The following is a 24,706-nucleotide window of genomic DNA, read 5'->3' on the forward strand; positions in this document are numbered from 1 at the left end:
ATAGGACACCTGAAAAAAAATGTACTCTGAAGGAACAGAGTGTGTGGGAGAAAGGAGGACGTGGGACTGCTTCTCTGAAGAAGGACGTTTTACAAGACGGTCAGCTTTGTGTTACTTTTATCTCCTCAAAAACGAAAATTTTATTTTCAGATTCTTCCAGCTGGAATGCTACTTCTTTGATTTCCAATCATGGAACTTGTCCAAGATCCGGGGATTTGAAATTTGGTGATAAAGGGCCATTTGCCACACACTCAATGAGAAAACCTCTGTCAGCATCCACAGAGTTTGGACAGATGGCCGTTATAGACAAACGAAAGACGCAGATTGGAGGTGTGTTCCTCTTACATAATTCTTCCCTCCATGACTGGTGTGAATCACAGCCACCAGGAAACAGAGAAAGCAAAGAAGGAAATAAAAAACACAGCCTATCTCTGTGTAGGTTGATCGTAGTTCTGAATTTCCTACAGTCATTTTGTAGCAAAATCTGCTTTATGTTTACTCTGTTTACACAACTTACAGCCAAATAGAACAACTTTTAGCAGGACATTGGCATTCTTCCACAAGCAGAGTAACATAAGGAAATAAGAAAGGGAATAAGGAGAAAGTGTGATTCCATTTAGACTAGTATTTAGCGTACACTGGGGAGTATATATGCATACATACACACATATATAGGTACATACGTATATATGTATATATATATGTATATATATATATATATATCTGTGCATATGTGTATGTGTATGAATATATATTAATATATATATGTGTGTACACACAGACACACACAAACACACAGAGACATACAGCAGAGGAAGTAAAAGTTCTTCATGTATTAATTGCCCACCAGTTGTATCAGTAACATTCACTCTACTATAATCTTCAGGGGTTGTCCCAAAGAAACATTTTTACATCACTTGAATCTGACGCTTTGAAAGTCTGTGTTCAACTGAACTCTATACCAGTGACTCAGTGTGGTTTACTGAGTCACTCTTACATAAACATGTCCCAGTTTATGTTGCTTATTCCTCTGAAACGTTTGGCAAGTTTTTACACCTTTTGCTTTTTAGTTTTTCATGTTGCTCTCCATCTTCTGATTTCCATGGAATCTGACTTGGAGAATGTATCCCAATGGAGAGAGAAGAGATGTTGCTGGTTATTACTCATCACTGATTCAGTGTGGTGATGGCTGTCTTCATATACGCCATGTTCATCCTTGTGTCACGCAGCCCAGCCCCACGGCTCTTGGAAAGTGGCAACAAGTGCTGATTACTTTCTGTGTTTACAACGGCCAATTTCTCTGCATACTCCTTGATATCCTTGTTAGCCTTGTTATCCTTTACTTTTAATATAATGTCTTCGCGTGTTTCTTTTAACTTTGTAGGAGATACAGACACTGCTAAGACTTCTGATGATATCAGCTTAAGCCTGGGCCAGAGCTCTAGTCTTTGTAAGGAAGGAAGTGAAGAGCAAGGTAAGAACATTATACTTCACAGCAACATTGTATATTGTGGTGACCAGGGTAAGTTTGTAGAATATACTGCTTACATTTTGGCACAAGTTCATAATAGTTGGCTCGCTGATCTGTGAACTCACTTGCATTCCTGTCTACAACTTCTCCCGCATCAAGCGCGCTGTGAAGTCGATAGTTGATCATTTTCAGAACAATGAAAACAGCATCTATCACTGGACAATAAACTGCTACTATAATCATGGAAGAAGGAAGAGCCTTAAAGAGAAAGAAAATAAAAGGCAGCATTTTAAAATATTTTATAGTTCATTCAATTAATCTGTAACTAAAATAAACATATAGTCACACAAAGTAACAATTATGTTACAGCACTAAGTTGCAAAAGTATAAGACAGCACTGCCCAATACAGTAGCCACTAGATGTATGAGGCTATTGAGAACTTGAAATATGGTTAGTCTGACCTGAGTTGTGCACTGTAAGTAAAATAACACTGGATTTTGAAGACTATGAAAAATAATGTAAAAGATCGCAATAATTTTTACATTAATTACATATTGAAATAACATTTATAGTACTGCTAAATAAAACATTAAAATGTCAAAAAAAAAGTTCTGTGTTTTTCTGTTGTGTGTTTACAATGTATGTGAATTTTTTCTTTAACAGTGGATGAGTGTCCTAAATGCGACCCTGCAAGCAGGTAGGAATTTATGGATTTCTAAAATTGCATGTTAACTGAGAGACTGCGGAGAGAAGCCAGTAAGCTTTAATGAGTGTTCTGCTCTGGCCTAGACCCTATACTATGTGACTAACATTGGTAATCCCAGGTCGTCGGCACAGTAGATTCACAAAGTAGCTGTACTGTTTGGCCTAGTTTTCATTCATTAGACGAGTGTGGTTTTGGGAGGTGGAATAACTGACCCCTGGTTCCATTGTTACCAAGAGGCTGACATGTGATGTGACCTTCAGCCTGCTTGGCTTCCCAAGTCCATTCTCTTGTCCCTCGGCCTGTACTGAGAAGTGCCTGGACAGGTCTGGATTCAAGATTCAGGTGCAAGTCAGGTGGCCTCAGAGAGTCCCGTTTAGTGATGTGTTAACGCTGATTTAGAAGTTTCCTACAAGCCCAGTTAGCCCAAGCTCTTGTCTGAATGTAGTTTACTTGACAGTAGCGGCAGTCACGAGAACCTTGTTTTCACCATCAGTGTTGAGGGCATATGTCAGTTCGCTGTGGCCACAGAACCACAGGTTGTACATAAGCAAGACCTAATCAGATAAATGTTTTCAAGTATAATGCCACGTACACTTCTTGGGGTTGAATCGTTGTTCTGTAAGTGAAGAACATCTATGTATAGACCATGTTGTGTTAATGCAGCACAAATTGAGATGATATTTGTAATTGATTCCTCTACTGACTGACTTCCCAGCCTGTGTTTCCCTTCTGGCTAATACCTTTCCCTTGTTCTAGGAAGTTTTTTCTCTTTTTCCAGAGTCTTTCTTCCTTCTTCCATGACTTTTCTTGATTTTTTTCCCCTTTTTCTCTGCATTCTCGGGGTATTATTGTTGCTGTTGTTGTGTTATTTTTTTCCACTTCTGCCAGCTAAGTGTTCTCCATTTTTCTTGACAGAATCAAGAGTACATAGAATTCCAGGTGTTGAAGGAATGTTAGCAATTAATTATTCAAAACACCCCCTAGTACTTCATGCTGCCATTACTGTTTTGGTCAAGTAGTTGATCACATGAGGAGTTTAGCTCCAAGACATTAAAGTGACTTATTTGAGTATAGTGAGTGATGAAATGAGATTAACTGTAGGTTTCTAAGCCCAGCACACTTCCTTCTTTATCATTCTTTGGGTGAGTGTTTTAATTATGGCGAGGTCTAGTGAATGCAGTGGAAGAGGATAAGAATGGAATTAGCAGGGGAATCCAAGTCTCAATAGGACCAACACTGGGTTGTCATAGGAATAAGGCTTTTAGAATAGAGATCAGAGATCAGATAAGGGAAAAGAGATCAGAATAGTAGGGTATGACAAGGTAAAGAGAAATTACAAGCAAGAAGGACACCAGCTGTTGGTAGTTGTCTAAAGAAGCAGATTAAAGTAAGTGGTTCAACGGCATCTGAACAGGTTGCTGCTTTTTCGTTTGTTGAATTGGAGGAACCAGCAAAACTTAAGGCTGTATGAAAACATATTAAACCTTTGAGCCTCTGGAAACATTCTCTTTATAGCAAGTAGGAATGTGGTATCATCCACCTGCACCCGAAATTACAGAGGGGGTCCCCTCGAGTCCAAAGGCACTGGAGATTGCTGAACTACATAGATCTATGGCCCACGGCAGGTGTCTCGTCACCTCCACCTCTTTTCCCAACGGGCTGATGTCCTTCCCATGGAGATGGAGGGTTGGGCAGAGGGAGGACTGATTGTGAAAACAGTAATGGAGTTGGGTAGGTGGTAACATGCCTGTGTTGGGAGTGGATGACTGAGGCCCCATTGAGCTTATTTTCCAGGAACGGGGAAATAGAGAAGTCCTACTGACGGTCATTTGAGCCCAACCTTGTTTCAGGAGTCTATGCCTTCTTAGGCTGAAGTTTTGAAGGTTGGAGATTGCCAGGAAGCTGTGTGGACAAGTGATCGTGGAGTGGGGAGGCTAACATCATACATATTTGTTCTTTGACTTTTGTACGTGTAACTTGCAAACATTTCACACATTTCAGGGACCTCACTGTAGTGTTTCAGGGTGAAAGGAAGGAATGGGGTCAATTTAATAACTGCTTTCTACCTTAAAGAAGGAAGACTGCCATTTTTGACCCACACAGATTGATCTTTGAACCAGGGACAGACCATGGAGAAGGGTCAGTGTTTCGTTCTACCTTGATTTAGCTCATTGCTTTTGTCCCAGTTCAGGTTCCTCTTGTCAGCTATTAATTGCATTTTCAATTCAGCCCTGGGGACTTTTGGTGAAAACAAGGTACTCTCAGGTGTTGCCAACATGTTGGCTGTCATTCTTTGTTATGGAAACTTAGAGTGTATCTTCATTAAATATTGCATGAGTTGGGAGTGGTGGAGGCAGAAATAGATAACTGATAGATAATAGATAGATAACTAATAAATAGATAGATAAATAGATAACTGATCGCTTTTCTAGAACATCATCTAAATTTTATTCACATCAAGAAACTTCATTTCATATGCAGATAGCTGAATTTTACTCCTTTTGTTGTTTTTGTTGCTGCTTTTGTAAAGAAATGAATTCACTTGTTTTTGTTGTGTATCTTTTCCCTGAAGACTTTCCTGGAGTCCTGGCAGTGATGATTCATTGTCTACTTCAGATGATGGACTCTTCAACGTTGATACCAAGGTAAAAGGCTCCTGTGTGAAATTAACTGTTGTGCTCTTAATTGAGTTTTGTGTAGCACTGAGTTGTAAAAATAGTAGCGGTCCACCTATCATTGTTTTATGTTTTTTACGGAAAATAGGTCAGGGTGAACCATTTTATAACATATGACCATTTGACGCTTCATTGTTTTGTTGTTGTTCTTTTAACTTTAGTAAGTATCCAAGATGGGAGCTGAGAAAGAAGAGGCTAGGATATGTATAGTGATAGTAAAATTCTATAGGGAGTTTTCCCACAGTGACGGAGATATGCAATTTGGTTAAGGGTAAGGAATTTTAATGTGACTTTTACGTTATACCAGCATGACTTTTATCATACTCGTGCCTAAATGGAATCTTTAATGGATTTAGGTACTCATTGTAACAATCATGAAATCTTCCTGGTAGCTTTCAGTTTTAAAACTAGATAGCATAAGACATATAGTTTTATTTTTTTACACTTTGTATGTTGGTATGGTACTTTTTAGGAGGGAGTGTTTTTTCCATTTCTTTTTTTCATTGACATTCCGTGGAAATTCCATATTGTTTTATATTAGTTTTCGGTACACTAGGTTCATCATTTAGACCAAAATGATAGTAGAGTTTTGAAAGTTTCAAATTCACGTTCGCCATCTCAAAACCCATATTACAAAGGGATTGCACTATGATCTAAATCATTGCATTGTGAATATATTTAAATGTCTTCATCTAATTGAAGAGTACATGTTTCGCATAAAATAATAATCAATTTGAAAGCAGAGATTTTTTTTTCTTCAAGTTTAGTATTTTCATGGAGTGTTTGATTATGTGGTATTGATGCATGGGCCCTGGCCCATATGAGCAAGAGCGACACAGAATTTCTTTTAACTGATATGGTGAAATACTCCATAGTCAAATCAACACTTGTTCCGGACCTATTCTGTAATCAGCACGATGTGATTTAATCCTCAGAATAGCTTTGTCAAGGAAGGGAATCTTCATCTTCAGAGATAAGGAAATGGAGACCAAGACAGTCTAGGCAGCATGACTTGCAGTAGCCAGGGAGAAGTTTGAGGGTTTGATGCAAAATCCACTTGGCTCCAAAGCTGATGATGCTCTTGGCTGCTCCCTATAAAAATATGTCCATGAGATACTATGCCCATGTCCATGATGCGTTGACCAAAGTAAAGAAAGGAGCCGTGTCTACAAAATATAGGATCCTTTCTTTACTCTGGTCAAAAGCAGGGATTCTTAAAAACCATATAGTCAAATGTCAAGTTTCAGAAAGTTTTTAGTTTTGTTTTTTAAATGTGAAATTTTTCATTTCTGTTACAGTTGACATTCAATATGATGTGAGCCTCAGGTGTACAGCATCGTGATTAGACATTTATATAATGTGCAAACTGGTACCCCGATTTGTGTGGTATCCCTGACACCGTACTCCGTTATTACAATCTTATTTACTGTATTCTTTGTGCTGTACTTGACATCTTCAAAACTATTTTATATCTGCCACTTTACACTTCTTAATCCTTTTTCCGTTTCAAGCATTCCCCCAACAATCCTTGAACCGGGCAACGATCCGTTAGTTCTCTGCTCCTATGAGTTTGTTTCCCTTTTCTCTGTTCATTTATTTATTTATTTTTTGCATATCACCAATAAGTGAAATCATGTGGTATTTGTCTTTCTCTGTCTGACTTTTTTCACTTAGAATAATACCCTCTAGGTCCACACACGTTGTCAATACGATAAGTATTTATTCTTCATTACAGACAAGTAGCATTTTGTTATATATATATGTCCATCTTCTTCTTTCTCCAAGATGATGGATCCCTTGGTTACTTTCTTATCTGGACTATTGAAAATAATGCGGCAAAACAATAAAAAAAGAAAATAATGTGGCAACGACCACAGAAATGCATATTGCTTTTCCAGTTAGTATTTTGGATTTCTGTGGAGGAAAACCATGAAGAGGGACTGCTGTGCCACATGGTAGTTCTATTTCTAAATTTTTGAGGAACTTCCATATTGTTTTCCATTGTCTGCTCGGATTTGCAGTGTCACCAACAGTGCACGAGGACTCCGTTTTTTTCATATCCTCACCAACACTTGTTGCTTGTTGATTCATGGATCATGGCCATTCTGACAGTTGTGAGGTGGTAGCTCATTGTGTTTTTAATTTGCATTGCTCTGATGATTAGTGACACGGAGCATGTTTTTGTATGTCTCTCGGCTATCTGTGTGACCCCTTTGGAGAAAAGTCTATTCAGGTACTCTTCTCATTTTGTAATTGCACTGTTTGTCTTTTGGTGTTAAGGTTTATGAGTTCCTTATATGTTTTGGATGTCAACCCTTTATCAAATATATCATTGGCAAATATCTTCTCCATTCATCCGGTCATGACTTCATGTTGTTGTTGGTTTCCTTTGCGGTGAAGAAAGTTTGTAGTTTGATTGTCGTATGTATGGGTCTTGCATTCTTAACCATTCAGCTACCTTATGTCTTTTCTGGATCATTTAATCTATTTACATTTAAAGTAATTATTTGTAGGCACGTAGTTATTGGCATTTTCTTATTCACTTCTCCCCATCCTGCTCTTTCTCCTCCTTCTCCTCATCCTCCTTTTTTTTCTAGTCGTGGTTTTACATTTCTTGTGATAGTGGTTTCCTGGTGCTGAACTGCATCACCTCCTTTTTCTCTGGCAAGCTCTTTTCCTCTCGTTTGCTTCTAAATGAGAGCCTTGCTGGATACAGTGCTCTTGGTTGTAAATTATTGCGTTTCATCACATTTCCATATTTCTTGCCCATTCCTCTGGCCTTCAGATTTACTTTTGAGAAATCACCTGACAGTCTTATGCGAGCTCCCTTGTATGTACCTAACTGCTTTTCTCTTGCTGGTTTTACTATTCTCTCTGTGTCTTTACCCTTTGGTGTTTTAAGTCTGGTATGTCTTGGTCTGGGCTCGTTTGGCTTAATTTTGTTTGGAACTCTGTGTTTCCTACGCTTGTGTTTCCTTCAACAAGTTAGGGAAGATTTCTGTCATTATTTATTCAAATAGGTTTTCAATTCCTTTCTGTATCTCTCTTCTCCTTTTGATAGCCTTACGAGTGCTGTTACACTTTACCTTGTGCCAGAAATCCCTAAAAGTCTTCTCTCTCTCTTTTTTTTTTGACTCATAATCATTTTTCATATCTTTTTCTTCTGCTCTGATTGTGTGTTTTCTGCTCCCTTGTCTTCCAAATCATTGATTTGAACGTCTGCCTCAACTAAATCTGGTGCTGATTCCATCTATTAATTACTCATTTCAGATGTTGTATATTTCATAGTTGACTTTTGTTAATGATTTCCATGTCCATTTTTTTTGTTTGCTGTCTCTGTTGAAGTGTTACAACATTTTTCTGTTTTTTCCCAAAGTTCGTTGAGCGTCCTTAGAAGTAGTATTTTGAACTGTGTGTCTGGTAGATATCTTGTGTCCATTGGGTTTAGTTCTTTCTCTAGTTTTTTTTTTCCTGGTCTTTCATTAGAGAAATGTTTTTTTTTGTCTCGTCTTTTTTCACTTCCTCTCTGTGTTTGTTTCTGTGTATTCTGTAGATCTGCCAATTCTCCTCATCTTGACAGTATTGCCTTATAGACCAGGTGTTGTGTGTGGCCCAGTGGTACAGACCCTGGTTACCTGAGCCTTGTGCTCCAGAAGCTCGTGTGGGTGGTGTGTGCCCTCCTGTTGTACTTGAGCCTTATTGCTGTTGGCACATCTGGGTGTGGACTTGACCCTCAGGACGACTGGCTGTGACTACAGTAAATGAACCCCTGTGTGTGGGCTGACCTCCCAGAGTGAGATCGGCTGTAGCAGGGCTCCGGTGTCTGCTCAGTCCATGGCTTGGCTTTGTCATTTGTGAAGCTAATTTGGTGATGTTCTGGTGTCACTTGAAGCTGGTCCAAAGGTGTGTTGGATTTGGGGCTCTTGTGAGGGGCTGTCTGGCAGGTCCAGGTCAGCTGCTGCTTGTGCCCAACCGGGAGCCACCTAGGGGAAGCTACAGAGTAACCAGTTGTTGGTAGCTTTGTTCGGGATTTGTAGGCACCTGCGAGGCGCTATGTTGTGAAGCAAGACAGGCTGATGGATAGGCTCCTAAAAAGAAATGGAACTCCTCAATATCATAAATGGTGCCCGAGTGGCTGTTGTAAACTAGAATTGTGATGGTGCAAACCTCTGTTTACTGAGTGACTCCCCATGACGTGAGGGTAGAATTCATCTGCTAGCATGACACGTGCATTCTTTGATTTGGTTCTGATTCTGCAGTTGTCTCTCCATCCCATTTTCAGAGTTCTAGGCTTACCTCATTCTTCTTCTGCCCTCACTTACAATATGTTGTTTCATACGCAGGCTTTTGCGCCCGCTGCCCTTTCTGGACTCCCCTTCATGGTTTCCCTCCGCACCTCGTATGTCTTTCAAGATGCAGCCCTGTTTTTGCAGCATCTGGTACAACCGATTGTTGTTTCTTTTGTGCCCGTACTATACTTTATTGATCTGAGGTGTAGGACTGGAGCGCGGTACTTTTCTGTTCTGATTGTTTTCACAAATTATAGTATATCGACCTCTACTAGAATATAGGACAAAATCTTTCATTTCTATTTCCAGCTTCCCCTGGGTCTATGCCTATGATTCGATGGCTATGATAGCGGTTTGTTGTCTTACTGACTGAAGGACTGAGTGAGCGAGTGAACGAGTAAATGAATATGATGTTTGCTGAAGTTGGGTTTTTCTTTTCTTTTTTTTAATAGAAAGAAGCAACCAAGCTGCCAATTGGAAAAAGAGAAAATGGTGTGGATATTATTGAAAGTGCTCCACAAGAGCAAACGAAAACTGATATCTTGACTTGTGTTGATGGAGTACACCAAAATAATACAAGTGATAATTTAGTGACTGTCTATGAAATCTTTCTAGCTTAAGTGCTGCTATACACAAATCTAACACGTGTAGATCCAACTGTGATTTTCATTTCTTATAAGCATTTGTTCCTATCTTTTTTGCAAAAGTATTTCTATTACTAACAACGGCTTCTTGCAAATGCTTCGACCTACAGAAATTCTTTTCTGCTGTTACTTTTATGGAAATATTCATGACTTGAATGTGTATTTAAAATGCATAGAAATATATGTTCCCATTAATGTTCTGTGACTACGTTTTATAGTTAAAATATCGGCATTAAGATTGAAAGAAGAAGCTGAAAAATCATGTTGGGATTCTGAGGTACTGTCATTCACTACTATTATTTTTATCATTATTATTTTAAATGTCACCATTCGGTGATGTTAAAACATAAAAGGTATGGTTTGACTATACTTTCTCACCTCTGCATTTCCCCACCTAAATTATTTTATTACGGTTTAGCCTATAATTAATAAAATTCATATGTACTGAATAAAATGAGACAGCGTAGTACAGCTCGGCTAACTTGCATGGGTCACTGAAGGCGGTCGGTGTAGAATAGTATAAAACGAGAAGGCTTCCAAGTCATAAGGAATCAGTTGGGTTCTGAAGTTAAGTTTACCTAAAAGCTAAAGAATTATTCCAGCTTGAAGTATGCCCAAATGCATGATTCTGTGGTGTTGACGGTTGTGTAAATGTCCTAATGAGATTCAGAAAGAAAGAATTTGGAATTTAGGGTTTTTTATACGTTGGAATTTGAAAAGATAATGCCTGCTACATGTAAGTATTATTGTACTTGTATTCTCCAATAGATCTGCAAGGAACTTTTGCAGGGAAGGAAGAGCATTGTTAATAGTAACACTATGTAGGATTTTACTAACAACAATCGGCCGAGTGCTGCTTTAATACACAACAACTGTCCTGTTCAGTTAAAATAGCATGCATTGAGTATCTTGATGGCAACCATGCTTGTAGTAATAGAAGTACAAAGTAATGATGAGCCAATGTGAGATGACAGCTGTGAAAAGAGACAGGAGGAGTGTGATCTTCTGATACAGGCAACTGCTGCCTACTGGTGTAGACACTGTGTTTGAAGATAAGAACACATTAGAACCCTGGATAGGTCACTTACTAGCTGTGGGATCTGGGGGAAACTTCTTTTTAACATGTCGGATGTCAGTGACCTCATTTATCCTACAGGTACTTATGCCTACCTTTCAGGGTGTGAAATGAACTAATGTGGTAATAAATGTGAAAACACTCTATGAAGTATAAAGGGAGCTATAGAAATGTAAAATCAATGATCACAGTGGGTGGTAGTGACTTACCAAATGGTGGGGACACTTTTGGTAAACCTGAAGGACAATCAAATGGCAGTAGTGTCAAGAACAGAGTGGAAAAGTTAGAAGGGGCATGTGGATTTCTAATCTGGGGGATTCTAAACTTCAGGAGACTGTGGTAGGCGATACCCTGTTGATGTGTAGTGTTTCGGTACTTGAGGCTCTGTTGGTGCGAGCTCAATGTTTTGACCTGAAGAAAATGTCTGTGTGGGATACTGCCAAGTGAAGCATGAGAAGGAGCCAGTCATGTGACAATCTAGGAGCAAAACCTGCTGGGCAGGGACAGCAATGGATCGTGTGGGTTCATCATTTTATTCTAATGTCTTGGAATGGTCAGGAAGCAGGAAGAGGGTTAACCAGCATCAAACCATTTTTATATTTGTTGTTTGTGTGGAAAAGAAATAAAATGTGCATAGCAGATGCCTGGTACATTTGAGATGGTTAATAAATAAATGTTCTTATTTTTCCCTGATTAGATCTTATTAAACTTTTTGAAAAGTTGCATAACTATATATAACATTTTTCCTATTATTTATTTAAATATAACTTAAAGAAAAGTTTTTCTTACACCTTTGTCATTCTGTTTAATCACTTTTCCTATCAAAATTTTTATCAAATAAGAGTTTGGTTTTTCCAAGCTCTTGTTGACCCAGATGAAGTAGGTTCTAATATGTTCTGTTTAGACTCCACAGGACATACACCAAGGTTTCTTACCATGTCAGGCAAGTATCTTGTTTCAACACTAAACAAACATACAAACAAAAAGAATGTATCATTAGAAATATTGCAAAGTTGTAGGAAGTACACTTTTGAAGGTATTTAGTTCGGTGCAAAAGTAATTGCGGTTTTAAAGGTTTCAAAAAAATTGCACAAACTGCAATATCATTTGTACCAAATTAATATTTGCTTAAATACCTATTTTTCAAAAAGTCCTTTTCTTGGAGATAATGACGTTAATATTCTAATCCTGAATTGTTAACTAGAGATTGCATGAAGTGTCCATTAGTTAGTAATCATCTTGTTTCCTAACCCCTTCAGGCGAGAATTGAAGTGGAAGATCCTGTTCCTAACAGAGCTGTAGGAATGGACGATGTGCAACCCTTCAGACCAGGTACACTTTGTAATACCAATTTAATTTTGGGAAGGAGTACGCAAGGACATGTGACATGCTTGCAGTCTTCTCTTTCTCATTCCTTTTTTTTGTTACAAATTTAATTGAAGGATTTGACATAAATAACGTGATGTCATTGTTGGTATCGGTGTTTGAGAAAAGGTATTCACAGGAATAAGAAAATGAGATTTTAAAACGGTGACTTCACTAAGATGGTTCTCCGTTTGTTCCATAGCCTAAATGTCCCAGTTTGGAATCCCTGTACTTAATAGGGGTTACCAGAGGTCAATTATCACACTGGAAGATTTTTCCAGCGTTTTCAAATGGTCATTTGAATTTTTACGTTTACCCAAGTTAGCCTGAGTTGCTACCATGTCAATTGTTTTTTAACGTTGCTTCCTCTTAGTGTTGTAACACTGATGGTCTTAAGACAACCAGATGTTCTGCTGAGCAGACACTGGCGGTATGTGTATGTACGCCTATGGTATCTTCGATTATTAAAAATGGGAGAAGTAGTTAATGGTAATGAATATTTGGTAGACACAATCTTTGACAACAGGAATTCTGAAGCTTTTGTGCCTTGGGATGCTTTTATGCGATTAAAAATTATTGAGCATTCCAAAGAACATTTTTAAGTCGGTAGGCTCCATACATAGTGACAATATTAGAAATAAAAACTGAACAATTTAAAATAGGAGCACACACAGTCATGCATTCCGTGAGCCATTGGAGCTACGACCCAGTAACCATAGACCTATGATGTCACCATCAGAGCTGTGATATCACGGCTGTGGAAAACTCTACTTTACACTTAGAAGAGAATGAGAGTGAAAATGGCAAATGACATTTAGTATTTCTGTGAAAATAGTTTTGACCGTTTCGGGCCCCTCGACTGACAGACCTTGGGACTTCACGGATTCTCACATGAGATTGGAAACCACCGTTTTAAATGATGTACGGGCTTCCTGGATGTGAAGTGATAAAAGAGGCTTTAAAGCTTCACTTCTACAGTTGTGGTTTTCTTTCACTTGTCTTAAAAAGTTTTAAGCTGAGAATATTGTTTAAAAACAAAAGGAAAATAGTTTTGTTATATATTCATTTTCTGTCTCATGGTGCCCTGTACTCTTTGGAGCTCATGGGGACCTACTTTGTTCCTATTTTTCCTTGGAAACAATAAGGTCACCCAGGACTGTAATTTGTCATATGAATATCTGTTTATCTAAGGCTTACAAAAATGAATTCTGAAGATATTGGAGCATTTGGAAAAGACCATTTTCTTATAATAAGTAGTTTCTTATTTGAAATAGTACGATTCATTAAAAGTTTTTGTAAACCCATGTTTGTCATGCATATTTAAACTTAAGTGGTTACACATAACTTTTGACAATAACAAAAAAAAGCATACCCTGCACCATCTTAACTATTAAGAAGGAAATTTTTAATTGGAAACACATTATGTAATAGAAATTGCTGTGTGACAATAGTTAATTAAACTTACCTATGTAAATGGCAAGCATAGGACACCTAAAATAAAATGTACTCTGAAGGAGTAGTGTGATTGGGGGAAAGTAGGACGTGGGACTGCTTCTCTGAGAAAGGAAGTTTTACAAGATGGTCAATTTGTGTTATTTTTACCTCCTCATAAATGAACACTTAATCCCAGAATTCAGACTGGGATTTTACTTCTTTGACCTCCAATCATGAAACTGGTCAAAGATGCGGGGATTGGGAAGTTGGTCATCCGCGTCCCACTCCATGAGCACAGCTCCGTCAGCACCACAGGGTTTGGCCCGATGGCCGTAGTAGACAGACTGGAGACGCAGGTCGTAGGTGTGTTCCTGTCAGGTGGTCATAGGCTCCGTGGCTCGAGTGAAGCACAGCCACCAGGAAACAGAGAAAGCAAAGGCGGAAATAAAGAAACAGAAAGAGTTCAACCCTAGCCCGCCTCTGTGTAGCTTCATCCTAGTTCTGACTTTCCAACAGCCATTTTGTGGCAAAATCTACTTCACGTTTACTCTGTTTATGGAACTTAACAGCCAAACAGAATGACTTTTAGCAAGACATTGGCATTCTTCCTGAACCACAGTAACATATGGAAATAAGAAAGAGAATGAGGTGAAAGCGTGGTTTCCTTCAGACTAGTATTTAGCGTACTCTGGGGAGCGGGCAGCAGAATTATACTTAGAACATTAGGACCAGATGGGAAAACTTCATAAAGACCTAAAGGTTGCCTAGTGAAACAAAACATAGTTTCTTAGCTTTAGTTTTATATTCTGAATTCACAAGTATCAGTTAAAACTGTATGTATTGTAGACGAAAAAGCACCTTCCGAAACCAACAATCAAATATTTCTTGGATTTTCTATGGCTTTATATATTTTAGAATTGACTTTCCCAGCAGTGATAGGAATCATCGAGAATTAAATCCATAGCACTTCCTTCTCAGCTGTGTCGGCAGTCTGTCTCCTCTTCTCTCTCTTCTTCCTTAAACCCCAGTGCTGAATCCTCAAAGGTGAAAAGAAAATTTCAGAATAGTAGAGGAGAACATTTCAGATATAAGGAAGGGTGTACACTAATAAATGCATCAGAAGTAAGTCATTCTGGAATCAATGAATGACATTGCAGTTGAATCTTAGGGTGTTGTTCAAAAGGTATATTACAAGGAAGAGAACAGAGTATATAGTGCAACTCGATATGTTTGTACTGCATTTCTAAATTGTGGGTTATTTTCTGATTGTTTTTCCATCGATGTTCAATGAATGAATTTGTGGATGAATTTTTGACATGTTTGTATGCCTTTCACTTTGTGACATCTCATATTTCCCAAATGGTTTGTTGTTGAAGTGTTAGCTAATTTGAAGTATTTCTTAAGTCAAGTAAATATTCAGGAAAAGATTACGCTTAATTTGAACTCTCAATTGATAAGATGTTATTTTCTGTATTTATAAAGATTATAGCTTTTATCTAACTGTTCTAAGTTAGATAAAACTGTTCTAAGTTCTAACTAATACGTAGATTTGTCAGCAGGACAACACCTAGGAATGACATCAGAGGAAGGTCAAACGAGGCTTGATGGAAATGAAAAGAACTACACACATGTATGTGAAATTTAATTTTAAATTTCTAGTATAATATGGTTTTCTGTGCTTTAATAATATAATAGAGTCCAACTGAAATTACCTTTCATGCGAGCCTTTTAGAGTCAAAGTTACAAAACTTAAAATATTATTAGAATCTATAGATATTCATAGCTCAACTTTATCTTTGGATTGTGGCAAAAAAAAATAATAATAAAGTCCTGAATGTTGTTTGCTCCTTTAATTTTTATAACTCCCTTAAATAATAAAGAAAGTAACATCAAATATTGAATCACATGATGAGACAGTTGAAATTATGAACCATGTAAAAATGATGGCCACTGATTCGGGCTCACGTGAAAGGAGTCATGATTCTCAGGGGTTCAAAATGTGCAGTTCCGTATGGCTGGTCACTAAGGCCAAGGTTAGAGATGCATTCTTCCTTGTGACCTCTGTGTAATGGACTCTGCGTCTACATTCAGGGAGAGAATGGGGTCCGGCACTCAACTCAACTGCTTTTTAAGAGAATCACATCTTCTCAGGATGGGACCTTTGGTTGTTAGGACACAAATAATAACTTTCTAATTTCTTTCCTTTCAGTGTAGGAAATCAGTAAATATGATTTAATTTTTTATCTGCTCTTATTAGTGGGTATTGAATAAGTTAGAATTGGATGCAACAGATAATTATGTCAATGTATAACACAATGTATAACACTCATAGTGTATAATTTGAATTAATATTTAGGAATTTACTTATCTTACTGATTGATGTTAATGATGTGGGCTCCTAATTAAAGTTTGCCTATTCTCCAGTTATTAATCCTTAAAAAATACTCTTAAATTCACTGTAGGGGATCACTATTTAAAACATGGTGAGGTGAACTATTTTAAATGAGAAAGCCTCTGTGACATTAAAAATCATCCACTATTTCATTTTTGGGGTGGATTTAACATATAACCAATTGTTTAGTTCAAACAGTGACAAAATTAGTTTTGTGGATTCATGTTTTTCTTCTGATTTAGACTAAGGCAAGTTATTTTTCACTTTCTAATTACAGTCCAATAATTTGGGAGTAAGTAAACGTAGACTAAGATTTTTAACAGTTAAATTTTAGTTATATTCTAATTTTTCTTTGTTCATATTCAATTATCTAGGTTGTACAAGAGGAAAACAACACTCAGAGGCCACTTTCCCGAGAACAGAACAACAGAATATTACATAAAACAATTCTGACCAATTGCCTTCAACAACCAAAGGAGACAGAAATAAATCTTAAGAAAATGAATTCTGAGGTATTTTGTTTAGTCATTTTCAAATATGTATGTGTGTAGTTGTGTATGTACACATTTTAAAAACCAATGTTATACATATGGGAATTGTAGAGGATTTTAAAAGTGTGTGTGTGTGTGTGTGTGTGTGTGTGTGTGTGTGTGTGTGTGTATTTTAGGGAGAGTGGCATTTTTGGTCCATTGCAATAAATGATATTCTTGATTGAAATCCTTTTATGTCCAACAGTCAAGTAGTGACGTTCCCAATGTGTCATCTAAAGGGGAGGCTTTCAATACTTTTTACAGGGATCGATGAGCTTTCTACAATCTCAAAACTATTGCTACTAATAACAGAAGTTTCAGTTGGAGGCAGTGGTTTCATCCCCTTGCTGTATTAGTAGAGAGGTTAGTTTTCACTTCCGCTGATTGTAAGGAGTTGAAGTATAGCCAGTGCAGAGACCATCTTTTAGATCTCATTCTCCTACTTTTGAGAAAAGGAACAATTTGTTCCAAGTAGAGTCCTATTTCAGTGCTAGGAACTTTTGAAGAAAATTGTATGCCATGATGCATACTTAGTGATAATTTATTGGTGAGTATTTTATTCAAAGAAGTCAGTGTATTTTCCCCTATTTCACATTTATTTCTCCTTTAAACATTATGAAAAGGAAACAACACTTATGTAGCAGCAAATAATCTCACTACTTTCTAAGAAGAGCTCTATAATTTTTAGCCTATTTACCCTGAGTTTTTTGAAATCTAAGGCTTCTTTTGAATTTATATATTTACACTAGAAGAGCAGCAAGCACCCTATTGTAGAGTCCAAAGTCCTGGGAAAAAATCCTGAACTTGCTCATCTTTTTAATCGTTCTATTTGAAATTGTGATAACGAAATGAGTTCATTGATGTATAAAGAACTGCTTAGTGCAATGCCTAGTTTTATCAGTGATTAGTAGATTTAATCTTATAAGTGACTCTGAAAATATTAGAAAAGTAAAATATCTTTTGAGTATTCTTGGGAAAAAAATTCTAGGAAATGTAATCAGTCCAAATGTATGCAGAGTGAATACTCTTACTGTGGGATAGGTGTATATTCAGATGGTGACCTTTTAAATTGTAGTCAGACTTCTTAATCTTCTATTTCATGCCTTCTGGGTTTGCTGCCTTTCCAGTTCTGAGGCTCTTAAAATTCCCTTATGATTTTAAAATTCTCTTTTTCACTTTCATGGATTCAGCATCTTATATTAATATTTTTTTAACTTTGGGGAATTTATGCTTGTATGAAGTTGGAGGTTTGGATTCAACATTGTATGTTTTCAATGGGATATCCAACTACTGCAACCTTTTCATTATATAAACATTTAGGTTCTTCTTTAATTTCAGAGGATATCATGATATGTCATTTCATTGAGTGCTAGCTACAAGTCTCCTTTGTTTTACTTAGGATTCTGAGAGTTACGAGAAAGACCTGTTGCGTGAAAAGCACGTGTTGCAGGATGAAATCGCCATACTAAGACTGCAAATGGAAACACTCAAAACTCAGAATCAGGAAGTGGAAAATAAATACTTTGAGGACACTGCAAATGTAAAAGAAAAGAAGGACCATCTTCAAAAAACAATAAAACAGAATGACAAAACGCTAACAAAAACAGTATTTGAATATAACAGACAGCTTAACGTCCCAACAGCTGAGAATACAATGCTGAACTGCCAACTGGAGAACGAAAGACAAAGCAAAGAAAGATTGAAAACAGAAGCGGAATCCGCCCATCATTATGAGCTTAGTAAGCAATTAAGACACCTACAAAATCTTTTCCAGGGATTAAAAGATGAATGCTTGCATTTCGTGGACAACATCGGGTTTGCTATGTGTAACCTAAAAGAAAACAGTGAGATTCATTCTCAGCAACTTTCTAAACCTGGAAGTAAATCCAATAGCTTAGACACTGAGCTCCCTCAAACAAGATATGCTGTCAGAGAAAGGACATTGGTTTCTGAACCTGTACTGAAAGACCTAAACCAAACTCAGTGTCAAGAGGAGGAAATTGAACACATGAATCAAAGGGAACCAGAAAAATTGAACCCGTATACTGGAAAGCTGGAATCCCTAAAGGAGGAAAGATCTGACCTACAAAGTGGAAACATGCTTTTTCGACGGCAACTGGATGATGCGTTCCACAAAAGTGACAATAATGAAAATTCAGGAATGAATATTGAAGAGCAGCTTCAGGGGCTTAGAAAAGTGCTTCAAGCTGAATGTGAAAAACAAGATGCTGTGTTGAAAGAGAACCATAAGGAGTTAGTCAACAAATTGAATCACTTGAAAGGAAGAATGTGCCAGTATGAAAACGATATATCAGAAAGAGAGGTAAGTATCCAGAAAGGTAGTTTTCAGATTTCCTGAAAGAAAATTCAATGTTCAAATATTTGATGATGGCTAAATGTTGAATCTAGCAGAATATTAAAAATATATAGATTACAAATGTATTTGCTCTAACAGCTTAAAAGCATACATTGTATCCAGCAAACAAAACTTAGACCTGTGAGGTGCTTTACTTTGAGTAAAGGCATTGTGTTGACTATGAAATTTTAAGGTATAAATTGTTATTAGATACATGTTGATATGAATGATTTAGTCTTATACTGCTACAATAATAATTTTCATCTTTCTGTTACCACATTGTAATACCATTATGAAGCAGATAAATGGAAATGCTCCTATGCAAACAGTTTTTAGAGATAAAGGTTCAATTAAGTGGATTACCTAGAAAGTTAATTCTAGATTTCCCACATGAACTGAAGTGTAGATGCTGTCCCTTTCCCTCAGTAGTTTCTTCCACATTTTAGTTGGTATAATTTTGTTTTTATTCATGTCAATTTGATATAAATTGGAACTATTTCAGTCTCAAATAATGTATTCTTAGGACCTGTGACCTCTTTAAAGGCAGCTAATTTTTCATTAAATCATAATTTGGGACAAATGTGAGGAGTTTTATCAAAACTCTACTTGATTTAATCTTCCCACTGCTATGTATAATTGTCCTTGACTATTTTTACAAATTCATTTTTTCTCATCACAAGGCCCATTTACTATCATTTGGACATAAGTTTATCCATTTCAAAGAGATTTGTAGCGGTCTCTGATTTATTAATTTGGCACTGGGTCTCCATTTTCAGATGAGTGAGGGGAGGCAGGATTCATGTGTAGCAGGAAGGGAGGTCCAGGCCACGTTACCTGGGGCCCTGAAGACCACTGAAATGAGTTCGCTTTTCTTCTAAGATACAGGAATCTATTGGAAGGTTGTGAGCAGTGGACTGCATATGTGAGGACCTGTGAAGTCAATTTAAGCCTGTGATGAAAAAGGGGGAAAAACATTCCACAATGTATACTTGACGACCGCTAGTCCCACCGACATACCAATTTCCCCTTGAGATGTCAGTAGATTGTTAAGCTTTGCTGCTTCATCAGGGGAAGTAGAGAGTGGGGCTGAATCTGTTGTTCAAGTAACCTTCGTAATAGTGAGTGGGCAGCAGGATAACACCTTCTGTGTCTTACCCAGATTCAGTAGACAGAATTGTGTCCAAAAGAAGAAAAGAAGGTGAACTGATGCATGGGGTGATCTTTTTCGAGTTACATATTATATTAATATGTTAGAGTTAGCAAATTTTAACATAATTTAATAGATGTGATTATAAGATCACTAACAGAATCATCTTCCTAGGTGCTTGGGAGACAATTTCAACAAGAGCTACCTGATTCCACAAAAAAACTGTCTATGTCAGAGGCTTCACTGGAGGTTAGATCACATTACCGTATGAATTCAGAAGCTGAGACACAGGATTTCAAGACATTAGAGCATATCAGGAGTCAGGTATGTGTGAAATGTAACCTGTCAAGTGTTCATCTATAATTGATCAATATAAAGTGTTTTAGGATCCTGATTTTCAAGGCAGCTTTCTTTTGTGTTTTCGTTGTAATTAATTTATTATAATTTTATTATCTTTATAATGCACTTCTTCCTTAAACTCTGGCTTCCATCCTGCTATTTGCATTGTATGTTTTTTCTTATAGTCTATACCCTTGGTAACATTGAGGAATAGGCAGCATTCCTCATAGAAATCGAGGGACTTTTTTCCTACTACACTATATTGTATAGTGATATGTCCATTACCCGGATGAGGCAGCCATTTAAAATCAGAAGATAATGTTTACTAGAATGAGTCAGAAATTTGTCTTATTTCTTATCATCACTTTTGTAAATGGTTACAGCATTGGTATATATTTCATGGACTTCAAACTAACTTGTACAGAAAGTTCAGTATACAAACCAGTTGAAGTAGGCATTTCCTTCATTTTGTTTTCATTTTTGAAATATTGTAAAAGTGTAGAAATATGTTGATCATTATAGTATGCACACCCACAATAGAGAATTAAGAAAATAATCCAGATTCACTATATTTGTGTGTTTTTTAATCTTCATTGGGATGCAATTCCCATATCATATTTCACCACTTAAAATATACAATTCAATATCTCTTGTTACATTCAGAGAATTGTGGAATTATCACCACAATTATAAAACATTTCCATCACCCCCAAAAGAAACCCCACATCCCTTAGCTGTCACCCTATCTTCCTGTCTCTCCCAGCCTCAGGCAACCACCAATCTACTTTCTGTCTCTGTAGATTTGCCTACTTTGGATATTTCATGTAAATGGAATCACACGATTTGAGGTCCCTTGTGACTCGCTTCTTTCACGTAACATCACGTTTCCAGGGTTCCACCGTGTTGTAGCACATATCAATTGTTAGCTATTTCTTCCTGTTGCCCAACGTTGCTTCACCTTGTGGACAAAATACTTACCCATTCATCAGTTGATGGAACTTTGTGTTGTTTCCACTTTTTGGCTGTTAATAATTCTGCTATGAACACGAGTTTACAAGTTATGGTGGGAGCCAGTGTTTTGGTTTCCCTGCCCCCGGATTTCTGGCTCCCAATCTGGCTTCTCCGTGAAGCTTTCTCTGACTGTTTGAACTCTCATTGAACTCGTGTTCCTCAGCACTTGTCAGATAGTCTGTGCAGAGCAATCAAGCCCTACATTTGACATAGTTTCAATTTTTCATGAGAGAGAATTCTGTCTTTCTATGTATAAGTTTGTCTAAGGGGAAATAGTATTTGATATGATGGCACCTATCCTTGTATAAATTGAAAATGTTTTCTTCAACAGTTGTTTGGATAAAATTAAATATTTTATACCAAACCAATACTTGCCCTTGGAGACATTGATATAATTAAACTTTTATTCTGAAAGTATTTTTCACAATTATATATAAAACTGAAAGCACGAATCTAATAGAAAATTGTTCAGTGAAATGCTCAATTTCCCCCTCTCCGTGAAAATAAAAATATAAAATAAAAGGGAGCCAGCCCTTCCTGTCTGCAGCTAGCCAGGGTGTACAGGTCGATAGCACGTTCTAACTACAGCTCTGAGGACGGCTTTTCTGATCTGCCAGAGCGTGCTGCTTCCATCTGCTCCTCTGAGTTCTAACACATCCCCACAGAACTAGTTGCTGGGAAGGAATTCATTTGGGAAGTTGGCTTTAGCACTAGAGTCCGTTATTTCCATGTCAGTGGCTTTACCCTGCCTCTCACGGTCATATAAATTGTATGCTCAATCCAGGAGGTGGTATTTGCGTTGTAGTCCATACTCATTACCCACTGAGTGTACAGAGACATAGGAACGTATACATTATTAGAAGCAGAGAAAATGTACTGTTGGCTCTTGGAATTGGTAAAAGGATTTTAGTACTGGGGTTATATTCTAGGCTTAATGCTCCCCATTTGCTGACATTGCCGATAGTTTGATGAATGATTTCAGTGTAACTGGTGTACTCTTACACTGGTTCCACTTCCATTGGCATCCCATCTGTGTAAAATATCAAATTTTATTAGAACATAAAATACAGCAACAATAATAATGCTAACTGCAAACCCTTTGGTTTTACTGTGTGCCATGTCCTTTTCTATTACATATGTTCCCTAATCTAATCTTCCCAATATCCCAGTGAGGTAGATGCCACTATTGTCTCATTTTATACATGAAGAAACTGAGACCCAAAAAATTTAAGTATTTTGCTCAAGGTCACCCAGCTAATAACTGGTGGACTTGGGATAAAAACCCAGGCATTTTGGCTCTTATTTAGTTACTGCCCCTCAAACTATTCCATGACTATCTGACTGCCCCCAAGAGTAGCCTGTTAACTTTCATAATCACTGGAATAGCCTGGTAATTCACGTATGTGAATATTTAAAATTAGAGTTGATGGGATGCTTGGAATACAGTATGTTTGACTTCTTGGGTCATTTGTACTACAAGGTATGATAATTAAGTGTGAGAACTCATTCAAGAAAAAGTGCTACATACCTCGTTGCTGAATATCACTGCGGTCACAAAGCTCCCTTTGGGAAGCTATGCACCAATGCCACCGCCTAATTCACAGTTCATAGCAATTTTGGAACTCTTTTTCTGGAATGGCCATCATTGCTATCATCATATTACCCTTGATGTCCTGAATGTCATCAAATAGTCTTCATTTCCATATTTTCTTTCTCTTTGGGTAATGACATATTTAGTCATTGGGGGCCAGATCAGGTGAGTAAGGAGGGTGTTGCAATAAAGTTATTTGTTTACAGGCTAAAAACTCCCTCACAGACAGTGCCGTGTGAGCTAGTGCATTGTTGTGATACAAGAGCAATGAGTCGTTGGCTAAAAGTTCAGGTCATCTTAACTTTTTCACACAACCTTTTAAGCACTTCCAAAGAGTAAACTTGGTTAACTGTTTGTCCAGTTGGTAGAAATTCATAATGAACAATCCATCATATATATTAAAAAATGGGGAGCAACATCATTGCAACAAGTTTACGAACTTAATTGTCCGATGTCATAGATCATCAGTAAACATAACTTTTTCTTTATTTTAGCTGCAAGAAGCAGGAGCTCGACATCCAGAGGATGCACGATGCACTGAGAAGATGCAAGATCATGTGCAAAAGTATAAGTTAAAGCAGCACAGAAAATAACTTGAGTATTTATAAAGCAGATGTGTAGTGTAGTATGACCATTAGATCAGTTATAACAATAAACACATGAGTGTGAACCTGGGTCAAAATGGCAGCTTTGAGCTACCTTGAAAAGAATAATTTGTGTACATTATCTCTAATTTTGCACATTATGCAAAATTCACAACTAGAAAAATGGCACAATTGCCAAATCATGTGCTTTTCAAATTGTAAGATTTTATGTAGTTGCACCTTAGATATTTGTTCAGCGATTATGTGGTATGCTTTAAAGTCAATGTGTGAGAATAATTATGTCAAAATATTCACTTTAGGCTTGAAGCTGAAAATATTGACCTAAAACCGACAATTCAAAAGCTAGTGGGCATAATCGAACAGCTTCTCAGGCACCTGTCAGGTACAAGTTTGGTAAGTGAATCTCTTCATTTCTGTCATACTGCAAAGGAATTTCTATGTTTGTCATAGTAGCACATAAGGATATTTTAGACAATAAGAACAGTCTCATTAATAAAAGTACTGAATTCATGTTGATACTACTTGCTGGGAGTAATGTAATTTCTCTCTACAGAGAAAGAAATCTCAGTTCATAAAATTAATGATTTTTGTAGTAAGGTTTTTATAGAAAAACATTGTGACAGTCTAAAGGCAACATTTGATATATACCACATTTCATTTATCCTTTCTTTTGTCCAACATTTCAGTTTTTCCAACTGTTGGCTGTTGCTAATTATGCTGCCACAAACATCGGACTACAAATATCTGTTTGAGTCCAGGCGTTTGAGTAATGATTTGATCCAGAATTCTGAATTTCCCTTGAAATCTAAACCCTTTAGTGAGATTTGGAGAATGAATTACTTTTTGTTTTTTTAATTAAATTTATTGGGGTGACAATTGTTAGTAAATTTACATAGATTTCAGGTGTAGAATTCTGTACTACATGGTCTATAAATCCCATTGTGTGTTCACCACCCAGAGTCAGTTCTCCTTCCATCACCATATATTTGATCCCCTTTACCCTCATTACCCACCCCCCACCCCCTTACCCTCTGGTAACCACTAAATTATTGTCTGTGTCTATGAGTTTTTGTTT

At 37.2% G+C, this 24,706-nt stretch overlaps 2 protein-coding genes across 2 annotated transcripts in view; both read left to right on the forward strand.

The window, feature by feature from the left end:
• Positions 1–293: 293 nt before the first annotated feature.
• Positions 294–18,147, forward strand: LOC308495645 (uncharacterized protein; the record flags this gene model as incomplete). The annotated part of the gene is made up of 8 exons (XM_081080615.1): positions 294–330; positions 1,385–1,474; positions 2,136–2,169; positions 4,751–4,823; positions 9,595–12,193; positions 15,220–15,290; positions 16,427–16,564; positions 17,982–18,147. The coding sequence occupies 5 exons, from the start codon at positions 294–296 to the stop codon at positions 9,760–9,762; spliced, it is 402 nt and encodes a 133-aa protein (XP_080936741.1). The 3' UTR covers positions 9,763–12,193; positions 15,220–15,290; positions 16,427–16,564; positions 17,982–18,147.
• The window catches only part of LOC308495643 (putative ankyrin repeat domain-containing protein 26-like protein), a gene marked incomplete at its 5' end in the record, with an annotated part of 99,630 nt that continues 88,817 nt past the window's right edge, over positions 13,894–24,706 (forward strand). The window contains one exon of the mRNA XM_081080613.1: positions 13,894–14,019. Within this exon, the coding sequence (XP_080936739.1) occupies positions 13,894–14,019 (126 nt within the window). The remainder of the gene's footprint in view (positions 14,020–24,706) is intronic.

The sequence above is a fragment of the Rhinolophus hipposideros genome (assembly GCF_964194185.1).
Source record: "Rhinolophus hipposideros genome assembly, contig: HAP1_SCAFFOLD_46, whole genome shotgun sequence".
Taxonomy (NCBI): domain Eukaryota; kingdom Metazoa; phylum Chordata; class Mammalia; order Chiroptera; family Rhinolophidae; genus Rhinolophus; species Rhinolophus hipposideros.